Raw genomic sequence first — 12,529 nt, forward strand, 5'->3', positions numbered from 1 at the left:
CCAACCTTTTTGAGTGTGCTGCAGGCATTAATTTTAAATGTTTATATTTACTAAATAAAATGAAGTTGATTAATGAAAACATTGTAAATCTTTTCTTTCTACTTTTATCAGTTAAATGAAGATTCAACCAAATGCTTAATAAAATGGGAAACATTTTGTTTGTGGCACAAAGTAAACAAGACTTAATTAAACTGGCACATACTGCTTAATATGGACCCTTGCTTAAAGTAAAGCTTATGCCTCTAGTACATTTTCTTTTATGAAGATCAGAAGTCAGTAACAACCACTGACTAAAGCACTGCTTGAGTATACACTTACAAGGTCCATGTCCTGGAAGCGAAGATAGTATTTTCTCACAGCCCTTTTATAGCTTTGGGGCTCATGCTGGGGACCTGCCTGTTCTTCCTCATTTTTCTCTTCTACCTGAAATTCTGGAACACTCTGACCAGGCCCAAATGGCACTATATCTGTTGTGTAGACTGGCTATAAAGGAAAATATATTTTACACAATGGTGAGTGATCCTTTAAAAGTAATAATCTATAATATAAGTGATTCTGTGTAAAGTCATGCACAGTTCAGTCACTATACAAAAGTTTCTGCTTTTATCATTGTCATTATAAGCAGTTAAATTAGACACAAAGATTCAGTACAAGTGTGAATAAACTGTTGACTTTGCATTAAAGCACTGTTTATGTTTCTCTACATTGACCATTGCTTATGTGCTGTCTGTTTATTAAAAACTTACAAATCGATGTCTTTTGGTGTTGCTGTAGTTGCATTTTGGGTCACACAGCAGAGAATAAACAAAATCTCCAATATTGTCCCCAATAACACAGGAGTTCATCCAGTCAGACACAGAGAAACTCTGAGAATCAGACCAAAAATCTTAAAAGAAAATACTGAAACCTTTAAACCTTACAAAAATATACCTAATACTTTTAAATATGCTGACATTTATATCAATGAATGGTTACTAGTCTCACCCATACAGTAGCCTTCCTTGTACAAACAAATAAAGGCTTTTGCCCAAAGTAACCTGAGTCAAGGTAATGGAGCCCTTGCTGTCCAAGCCTATAGAATGAACAAACCATACTAATAAAGAGAAAGACCAATTGTAACGGAAGATATTTCTGCATTTTTAAAAAGGTGAATATGTAATAACAGGGTAGTGGGAAAGTTAAGATTTCTTACGTGGTATAGCAGGACTCTTGGGTTAGAAAGATTCCTGGCCAGAAAACAGGCCATGATACCTCTGTGGGAAGAAAGCGTTTTATTGCCTTCAGTGGACTGTAAGTCTTCGTAAGGTTCCACAGTTTAGCCATGCGGTCATCCCCTACTGTTACCATTAACTCACTGTAGTAAAACACATACAATTACAAACAATTACATAGATCCCTTCAGATTTCATGATGTACCTCATCTGCCTAAATTTAGCTCACATTTAATGAGCTAATAAATACATTTTGTCATCAGAAACCACTAGCATTTTGCTGGGTCAGGAGCTCAACTAAAAAAACACTAGGTTCAAAGCAAGGTACAGTATTATCATGTTATTCATATTCACCTTACACTTCACTTAATGCATAATGCACCTGAGACAAATTTAGAGTCTACATACAGTCTTATTTTCTGAAGGTGGGACAAAACCGGAGAACCCAAAGAAAACTAAAAACTGACACAGGGAGAACATGCCAAGCATTACCTAGCCATGTTCCTGGAGCAATGTAGTGTATTCTGCTGTAAATGTTCTCTAAACAGCTTTGAATGAAGTTTGTTAATCCTATATTTTGGATTTAATGTATTAAGTAAATATTAATTGATGAATAATACAATAAAATTATTAGAGGCACTCTGTAAAGCCCATGGCCTACTTGAATTTTCGAACAAAAAGTCTGTACCATTTTTTTATATATATGTATATATGTAATTTTATGATCGGTGTAAAATCAATAGTTACTAATGTGAATCAAATATGTTATAAGAGAAAGCCTGATGTGTGCTTTTAACAAATGTGTCAATGATACTTAAGGTGAGAAAATGAGGGCAGTGATTTAAATGTAACAAAACCAAGATGAATTAGAGAAACTCAGAACAAACTCATAACATAATAAGAAACAAAGTGTTCAATGCTATTCTAAAAGTGTATTGTTTATCTGCATCAGACATGCTCTAAAACACATTGTCCATTTTATCGGCTTCACTTACCATACAGAAGCACTTTGTAGTTCTACAGTTACTGACTGTAGTCAGTAGTTCATTCTGTTCTTCAATGGTCAGGACTCTCCCAGTACCACTACGGAGTTGGTATTATTTGGGTGGTGGGTCATTATCAGCACTGCAGTGACACTGACATGGTGGTGGTGTGTTAGTGTGTGTTGTGCTGGTACATGTGGATAAGACACAGCAGCATTGATGGAGTTTTTAAACACCTCACTGTCACTGCTGGACTGAGAATAGTCCACCAAACAAAAATATCCAGCCAACAGCACCCTGTGGGCAGCGTCCTGTGACCAGCGTCCTGTGACCACTAATGAAGGTCTAGAAGATGACCAACTCAAACAGCAGCAATAGATGAGCGATCGTCTCTGACTTTACATCTACAAGGTGGACCAACTAAGTAGGAGTGTCTAATAGAGTGGACAGTGAATGGACATGGTATTTAAAAACGTATTTAATCAGCACAACACACACTAACACACCACCACCATGTCACTGTCACTGCAGTGCTGAGAATGATCCACCACCCAAATAATGCATGCTCTGTGGTGGTCCTGACCACTGAAGAACAGCATGAAAGGGGGCTAACAAAGCAGTGCAGAGAAACAGGTGGACTACAGTCAGTAATTGTAGAGCTACAAAGTGCTTCTATATGGTAAGTGAAGCTGATAAAATGGACAGTGAGTGTAGAAACAAGGAGGTGGTTTTAATGTTATGGCTGGTCGGTGTTTAAAACCACCTCCTTGTTTCTACAATGCAAAAGATCAACATTTCAGCTTTTATTTCCAGGTATTTAGATCTGAATCTGATACACAGTTCAGAAGATAGCACCTTTTGTCTGAACCGAAAAAGTATTGGAACAGATAAACTTAAAATAGATTAAAGTGAATAAGACTTAATATTTAGTTGCAAATCCTTTGCTTGCAATAACTGCATCAAGTCTGTGACCCATTACACAATCTATCACCAAGAGCAATTGTTTTCTCACCAAAACAAACGCGAGAAGTAACAAGGAGTACAATAATACCATGTCCAAAAATGCACGTCAGCAAGCAAGCAATCGGAGTTGTTTGTGCGCTGATATGCAACATAAAAGCAAGGAAGAAAAAGAAAAGAATCTGTGAAGTAAAGGGGTATTATCTGTAGAAAACTCTCTGCAGAAAGAGATGGAGGTAAATAAATAGTTTTGCAATGCAACCTTTGTATTATGGTTTGGCATGGACGATAAGGTCACAAATACTGTAAAGCTTGTGTGTGTGCCCAGGGTTTCCTCTCGCTTCATATCTGGCATTCTCATTGGCTGTAGCTTGACACCGTACTCACTGCCAGTCGTAACCTCATCTCAACACTTTTGATGCTACAGGATTTTGAGTTGCTGACAGGTCCAGATATTTAGCATTGTATGATATATTTCTTGAGTCTGTGAGCGATCGGTGAGCCAATCGGATTAAGTCGTTAAACAGTTCACACATAGCAATTAAGCTATTTGCCTCAGAGTTGGGACATCTGGTGGCGACCTGCTGCTGAGCAAAAATCAGAGCAAAATCATGTAGCATGAACAAGACATTAGACTGCTTTTTTGTTAGCGAATGTTCAAAGTTGTTGTAGAGGCTGTGTGATTCTAGTCATTTGTGTTTTTATATGTTAATTGTTGCCCCTTTGTAATTTTTGTGAGTTATGTCATTTGGGGTAAACAGTGTCCGTAAATAGTACTACTTTGTTCTCTTCTCATCATCTGTACATATACTGGTGCTGGTCATAAAATTAGAATATCATGAAAAAGTTGATTTATTTCAGTAATTCCATTCAAAAAGTGAAACTTGTATATTATATTCATTCATTACACACAGACTGATATATTTCAAATGTTTATTTCTTTTAATGTTGATGATTATAACTGACAACTAATGAAAACCCCAAATTCAGTATCTCAGAAAATTAGAATATTACTTAAGACCAATACAAAAAAAGGATTTTTAGAAATGTTGGCCAACTGAAAAGTATGAACATGAAAAGTATGAGCATGTACAGCACTCAATACTTAGTTGGGGCTCCTTTTGCCTGGATTACTGCAGCAATGCGGCGTGGCATGAAGTCCATCAGTCTGTGGCACTGCTCAGGTGTTATGAGAGCCCAGGTTGATCTGATAGTGGCCTTCAGCTCTTCTGAATTGTTGGGTCTGGCATATCGCATCTTCCTCTTCACAATAACCCATAGATTTTCTATGGGGTTAAGGTCAGGCGAGTTTGCTGGCCAATTAAGAACAGGGATACCATGGTCCTTAAACCAGGTACTGGTAGCTTTGGCACTGTGTGCAGGTGCCAAGTCCTGTTGGAAAATGAAATCTGCATCTCCATAAAGTTGGTCAGCAGCAGGAAGCATGAAGTGCTCTAAAACTTCCTGGTAGACGGCTGCGTTGACCTTGGACCTCAGAAAACACAGTGGACCAACACCAGCAGATGACATGGCACTCCAAACCATCACTAACTGTGGAATCTTTACACTGGACCTCAAGCAATGTGGATTATGTGCCTCTCCTCTCTTCCTCCAGACTCTGGGACCTTGATTTCCAAAGGTAATGCAAAATTTACTTTCATCAGAGAACATAACTTTGGACCACTCAGAAGTCCTTTTTGTCTTTAGCCCAGGCGAGACGCTTCTGACGCTGTCTCTTGTTCAAGAGTGGCTTGACACAAGGAATGCGACAGCTGAAACCCATGTCTTGCATACGTCTGTGCGTGGTGGTTCTTGAAGCACTGACTCCAGCTGCAGTCCACTCTTTGTGAATCTCCCCCACATTTTTCAATGGGTTTTGTTTCACAATCCTCTCCAGGGTGCGGTTATCCCTATTGCTTGTACACTTTTTTTCTACCACATCTTTTCCTTCCCTACGCCTCTCTATTAATGTGCTTGGACACAGAGCTCTGTGAACAGCCAGCCTCTTTAGCAATGACCTTTTGTGTCTTGCCCTCCTTGTGCAAGGTGTCAATGGTCGTCTTTTGGACAACTGTCAAGTCAGCAGTCTTCCCCATGATTGTGTAGCCTACAGAATTAGACTGAGAGACCATTTAAAGGCCTTTGCAGGTGTTTTGAGTTAATTAGCTGATTAGAGTGTGGAACCAGGTGTCTTCAATATTGTACCTTGTCACAATATTCTAATTTTCTGAGATACTGAATTTGGGGTTTTCATTAGTTGTCAGTTATAATCATCAACATTAAAAGAAATAAACATTTGTATATATCAGTCTGTGTGTAATGAATGAATATAATATACAAGTTTCACTTTTTGAATGGAATTACTGAAATAAATCAACTTTTTCATGATATTCTAATTTAATGACCAGCACCAGTATGTACAGTGTATCACAAAAGTGAGTACACCCCTCACATTTCTGCAGATATTTAAGTATATCTTTTCATGGGACAACACTGACAAAATGACACTTTGACACAATGAAAAGTAGTCTGTGTGCAGCTTATATAACAGTGTAAATTTATTCTTCCCTCAAAATAACTCAATATACAGCCATTAATGTCTAAACCACCGGCAACAAAAGTGAGTACACCCCTAAGAGACTACACCCCTAAATGTCCAAATTGAGCACTGCTTGTCATTTTCCCTCCAAAATGTCATGTGATTTGTTAGTGTTACTAGGTCTCAGGTGTGCATAGGGAGCAGGTGTGTTCAATTTAGTAGTACAGCTCTCACACTCTCTCATACTGGTCACTGAAAGTTCCAACATGGCACCTCATGGCAAAGAACTCTCTGAGGATCTTAAAAGACGAATTGTTGCGCTACATGAAGATGGCCAAGGCTACAAGAAGATTGCCAACACCCTGAAACTGAGCTGCAGCACAGTGGCCAAGATCATCCAGCGTTTTAAAAGAGCAGGGTCCACTCAGAAAAGACCTCGCGTTGGTCGTCCAAAGAAGCTGAGTGCACGTGCTCAGCGTCACATCCAACTGCTGTCTTTGAAAGATAGGCGCAGGAGTGCTGTCAGCATGGCTGCAGAGATTGAAAAGGTGGGGGGTCAGCCTGTCAGTGCTCAGACCATACGCCACACACTACATCAAATTGGTCTGCATGGCTGTCACCCCAGAAGGAAGCCTCTTCTGAAGTCTCTACACAAGAAAGCCCGCAAACAGTTTGCTAAGACATGTCAACAAAGGACATGGATTACTGGAACCATGTCCTATGGTCTGATGAGACCAAGATTAATTTGTTTGGTTCAGATGGTCTCAAGCATGTGTGGCGGCAATCAGGTGAGGAGTACAAAGATAAGTGTGTCATGCCTACAGTCAAGCATGGTGGTGGGAATGCCATGGTCTGGGGCTGCATGAGTGCAGCAGGTGTTGGGGAGTTACATTTCATTGAGGGACACATGAACTCCAATATGTACTGTGAAATACTGAAGCAGAGCATGATCCCCTCCCTCCGGAAACTGGGTCGGGAAGGCAGTGTTCCAGCATGATAATGACCCCAAACACACCTCTAAGACGACCACTGCTTTATTGAAGAGGCTGAGGGTAAAGGTGATGGACTGGCCAAGCATGTCTCCAGACCTAACCCCAATAGAACATCTTTGGGGCATCCTCAAGCGGAAGGTGGAGGAGCGCAAAGTCTCGAATATCCGCCAGCTCCGTGATGTCGTCATGGAGGAGTGGAAAAGCATTCCAGTGGCAACCTGTGAAGCTCTGGTAAACTCCATGCCCAGGAAAGTTAAGGCAGTTCTGGGAAATAATGGTGGCCACACAAAATATTGACACTTCAGGAACTTTCACTAAGGGGTGTACTCACTTTTGTTGCCGGTGGTTTAGACATTAATGGCTGTATATTGAGTTATTTTGAGGAAAGAATAAATTTACACTGTTATATAAGCTGCACACAGACTACTTTTCATTGTATCAGTGTCATTTTGTCAGTGTTGTCCCATGAAAAGATATACTTAAATATCTGCAGAAATGTGAGGGGTGTACTCACTTTTGTGATACACTGTATAACCTTTTCACTTATTACTACATAAACTGGTTTACATCCATGTGAGACTCTGTTTCATCTGTTTGCCTTTTCATTTCACCCCCCAAGTTAAAATATGAGATTGAGATATTTAGTCTATCCTACACCTTAAATGGTTATTGCCTTTCCCCAAGACCGGGTCATAACATTGTTCATTTTTACGCTACATAATACACAATATGTATTGGGGGACACGCCCCCTTAATATTCAGATATTATATACTGATGTAAAAAACAAACAAATTCCACTCACTAGCTTTGTGTAATGTTATAATCCATTAGTGTTTGCATCAGTTGTTGACGGCACATTTATTACTGTAACACCGTACCACTAGCACTTCAATTCAGCTTCACTGCAACTCTGACTTGCATGAAAAGGTGATGTTAATGTGAGTATGTCATATCGAGCTAGAACTGTATTTGTGGAAATAAGTAAAATTTTGCCAAAAATGATCAGCTATTGTATAAAATAGAAACAAGCGTTTTGTGTAAACGGCCTGATTTGCGAGTGCTTAATAATCATCAGTAATGACCAACAATAGTCATGGGCGTATTCAATTAACATTAATGTCTTTACGTTATATGGGTTAAAAAAAACCCATGTATCAACAAAATATATCAAACCCATGTATCAAAATTAAAGAAATGGCAAATGATAACTGATCTGTGAGTACTGGTTGTGTACTACATGTGATGTCAATCTACTGTATTTTTTCTATGTCTGAGCCGTGGGGTATGGTGGCAAGCAAAACATTCAAGCCCGACTAAATTTTGCAAAAACTTACATCAAGTCTGCCAAAAGCATATGGGGAAATGTGTTATGGTCTGATGAAACCAAGGTTTTTGGCCATTATTCCAAAAGGTATGTTTGGCAGAAAACCTTTAAACCTCTGCTAAAAAGCTGAAGAGGAAATTCACCTTTCAGCCTAACAACGACCCAAAGCATACCTCCACATCAACAAAAAAATTGCTTCACTAGAAGATGACCAAAGTTTTGTAATGGCTCACCCAGAGCCCAGACAATTGATCTGAAGAGGGCTGTAAATAGGGGAGGCCTTCGTAATCTGACATTCGTAGCAAGAAAGAGTGGGAAACAATGTCATGCTAAAAAGACTCTGAAAAGACTGAATGCTGCCATAAAATAAAAAATGGTGCTTCAATAAAGGGTGCTTTAACAAAGTAGTAGTTTAGGGAGGTGACTCTGTATGCACCACATTATACCACATTACTGTAAGTTACACCTAGTAACAGTGTATATACTTTTAATATCTGTTATATAAATGCCAGCTCAGTCATTGTCATCCTATATTATACTTTTTTACTATTATACTGCATTCTGGGAACACCCCACGAAACCTTTTATTCTGGGGATTCTTTAACCCTAGTTATCACAACTTGGCCCAGGTCAATCATTCAGATCCTTATGTTTGATCATTTTTCCTGCTTCCAACACATGACTTTTCCAGAACTGACTACTCACTTGCTGCCTAATATATAACATATATAATATATATGACAGGCACCACTGTAACAAAATAATCAATGTTATTCACGTCACCTGACGGTGGTTTTAATGCTATTGTTGATTAGTAAAGATGTACATAATAAGAAGGCCCAGCAAGGGACCAGAGTTTTGCAGATCATGCACTCCTTTGTACAAAAAAGGGAAATTTTATTATAACAATTAAATCAAAAGTCATCTAGGTTTTGAAATCACAGTAAAGCTCAAGAAAAGGCAAGATATACAAAAATTCATAAACATTCCATTAGTTCAAATTAACCTAAAAGTTCCTACAGACCCAAATTCAATTTATTTAGTTGTTCTGTTAGAATATCCATGGAGTAATAACACCTGGCACTACATGTTGTCATTGATGCCTTGTAACCAAACAAGAATAGAACCCCTAAAGGAAAAAAGCCTACAACATTACAGACTGTTTGTCAGACTATAGTTAGCATGAGAGTCCTTTATCCTTACACACCAGTTTTATTGTTTAATAATCCAGGGGCACTTAGAGGAAAAACAAGTTCAAAATAATAGCAATCCTAGCATACCTAAAAGTGACCAGGTATTTTTTTTTTTTATAACCAATATTTAATTGCAAACCTGTCATAAATTCAACGCGAGATTCAACCAATAAAAAAAAAAAAAAAAAAAAAAAAAAAAAAAAAAAAAAAAAGAGTTTTCATGCATTTTCATAATTGTGTTAATAATTCTGGAATTTGGGCACACTGATTGCAATAAATCTTACCTTGAGGCCCTGCACCAACTGAGGGAGCGAATAGTGTTGTCATGTGCAATGAAGCAGTGGTAGGGGTAAAGAGAGAGACCTTTATCTGGTGATCTGACTCTCTGTAAGGGAGACTTAGTGCTCAGATCCCACAATGCCACCATACCTAGATGAGGAGTTAATCAAAAAAGAAATTCAGTCATCATAACCAAAGCAACATCTGAAAACACTAAAGTCAGTTTTTACCAAGTGATTGCTAACCTAACTGTTTTAGGATTGCTAGTGTAATCAAGAGTCTTTAGAGTTTGCTGAGTCTATAAAGTAAGAAAGGCACAGGACAGACTACAGAGAGATGTTCATGTGTGTAAAGAAGCACACTTTCCATTGATTATAGAATCCCCAAAGTTACAAAATGCACTCATTACAAAAACACATACATCAAACACTGTCAGCACACTACACACAGAAAAGTCTGTTACACTAGAACCATCTTACATTACAAATTACCCAGCAAACGTGAGGTACTTGAACACTATGTGAATGAAAAATGTTCAATCAGTAAACACAACCTTAGATTTTGAATTTCACAGCAAATTGCATATTACACGGAAATGGCTCTTTTTACAGTCTGTGATGTGTTTTTCACGGCCTTGAATTAGGTAGGGCCTTAACAAGAAGTGACTGGAGGCGAGAATAAAACCAATGTCAATGTGAGGCATCAACACTCTGATAACAATAATTTAGACCGATATTTATGAAAATAAGCTGCCATTTCAGTACGTTTTGGGGGGAAACTAACAACTTCTGTTATGATGAAAAAAACATCAGAATACAAGAAGGAATACCATCAGAAAAGCCAGCAGCCAAGATGTTGTGTGGCTTGACAGGAAGCCAGTCAATGGAAAAGGACTGTCCACTTCGACCATTGTGATCTTCCTGGTTTGAGCCAAGTTTTATAGTCAAGATGCGCCGCACCTGCAGAAAAAAAAAAAAGTAAACCTTAAATGCCTTATGTAGTATTATTAACTTGTAGTTTAACAAATAATTAATTCTAAACTTTAATTTGTTTTAATATTATGAAACTGATCTACACATCTTAATTTTTTTTGGACACCCGATTTATAAGAAATGAGTACACTGTTTTTTTTTTTCTAAAAATACTGTAATACAACTGTTACCTCACACTGTACAACATATGGTAAAATACAACCTTTAGTGGAATAAATTATGACTGCATAAAAACACATATATAAAATATGTCCAATCTCAGCAGTGTAATAAAACTTTTAAAATGCTGTTAAAACTTCTTTCTTAGTAACACATCATTGCAATCATTGAATGTATATAGTTAGACATTACAGCTGTTGTCTTATTTCATGCACAATGTGTGTTTTTCTTTCTCTAGTATTTGATTATTAGACACCTAATTACAGTTCGATGTTGGCTTTATATTTTTGGGGAAATTTCTAATAAACTCATACCAGTAAAACACACAAACCCATGTTATTACTGCTTTGTGAATGGTCCACAACTCAAATAACTGCCGGGTGGAAAAGGGGCAAAAAGTGTACAGAACAACAGATCAGCTACAGTTAGTAACTGTACCCACAAAGTTCATCGGTATGATACAAGTAACTAGTAAAATGATCAATTAATTTACATAGCAGCTAAGTGTAACTAAAAAAAATGCTTGGTGAGTCTATTTTTAGCATTTTAGGTAAAGTAGAGAAAGTTTAAAAAAGGAAAAGAGTTTTAGATACACTATATGGTCAGAGGTGTTTGGACACCTGAATATAATCTTGTTAAATATCCTATTTCAAAAACAAATTGTCTTAAAATTGAATAATATCTATGTTTTAGCTATAGCAACAGCCACTGTTCTGAGAAGGCTTCTCTTAAGACCTTTGTCTGTATGTATGTCTGTGAGAATTTGTGGCATTCAGTCAAAAGAACATTTGTATGGTTGGGCACTGATATGCTGATCAAGAAAGCTTTAATTGATGTTCCAGTTATTTCCAAAGCTGGTCAGTGGGGCTGAGATCAGGAGTTTAATTACAACCCCAAAAAGTTGGAACAGTATGGAAAATGCAAATAATAAAAAAAACCACAGAGGTTCTTACATTTACTTTGACTTTTATTTAATTTCAGACAGTATGAACCTGAGATTTCATATTTTGTCTGGTCAACTTTTTTCATTTCATTTATTAATAAACATCCATTCCTGCATTTCAGGTCTGCAACACATTCCAAAAAAAGTTTGGACAGTAAAGCATTTACCACTTAGTAATGTTGCCATTCTTTTTCACCAAACTTAAGACGTTTTGGCACCAAGGATACCAAGCGTTTAGTGTTTCAAGTTTAATTTTGTCCCGTCTTAAGATGTGCAGCAGTATGGGGTCGTCGTGGTCACATTTTTCGTTTAAAAATTCTCCACACATTCTCTATTAGGGACAGGTCAGGACTGCAGGCAGGCCAGACCAGTACCCGTACCCTCTTTTCCACAGCCATGCCTTTATAATGTGTGCAGCATGTGGTTTTGCATTGTCTTGTTAATAAATGCATGGACATCCCTGGTAAAGATGACGTCTTGAAGGTAGTATATGTTGCTTTAAGTTCTCAATGTACTTTTCTGCATTAATGCTGCCATCACAAAAGTGTAAATTACTTTTGCCAGGGGCATTGACAGCCCCATACCATGACAGACCCTGGCTTTTTGACTTGTTGCTCATAACAGTCTGGATGGTCCTTTTTGTCTTCGGTCCGGAGCACACAGCGTCCATTTTTTCCAAAAAAGACCTGGAATGCTGATTCATCTGACCACAATATACGTTTCCACTGTGTGGTGGTCCATCCTAGATGACTCCAAACCCAGAGAAGTTGATGCCGCTTCTGGACATGGTTAACATAAGGCTTCTTTTTTTGCACAGTAAAGTTTTAAGTGGCATTTGTGCATGTACAGTGTATCACAAAAGTGAGTACACCCCTCACATTTCTGCAGATATTTAAGTATATCTTTTCATGGGACAACACTGACAAAATGACACTTTGACACAATGAAAAGTA

General features: G+C 38.0%; 1 protein-coding gene across 2 annotated transcripts in view; it reads right to left on the reverse strand.

The window, feature by feature from the left end:
- The window catches only part of gtf3c2 (general transcription factor IIIC, polypeptide 2, beta), a 72,240-nt gene that overhangs the window by 20,729 nt on the left and 38,982 nt on the right, over window positions 1–12,529 (reverse strand). For both annotated transcript variants that reach the window (XM_063001984.1, XM_063001986.1), the window contains 6 exons: window positions 10,312–10,441; window positions 9,488–9,632; window positions 1,193–1,354; window positions 985–1,072; window positions 747–866; window positions 319–483 (listed from right to left, as the gene is read on the reverse strand). In XM_063001984.1, the coding sequence (XP_062858054.1) occupies window positions 319–483; window positions 747–866; window positions 985–1,072; window positions 1,193–1,354; window positions 9,488–9,632; window positions 10,312–10,441 (810 nt within the window). The remainder of the gene's footprint in view (window positions 1–318; window positions 484–746; window positions 867–984; window positions 1,073–1,192; window positions 1,355–9,487; window positions 9,633–10,311; window positions 10,442–12,529) is intronic.

The sequence above is a fragment of the Trichomycterus rosablanca genome, chromosome 9 (genome assembly GCF_030014385.1).
Source record: "Trichomycterus rosablanca isolate fTriRos1 chromosome 9, fTriRos1.hap1, whole genome shotgun sequence".
In the NCBI taxonomy this organism is placed as follows: Eukaryota; Metazoa; Chordata; class Actinopteri; order Siluriformes; family Trichomycteridae; genus Trichomycterus; species Trichomycterus rosablanca.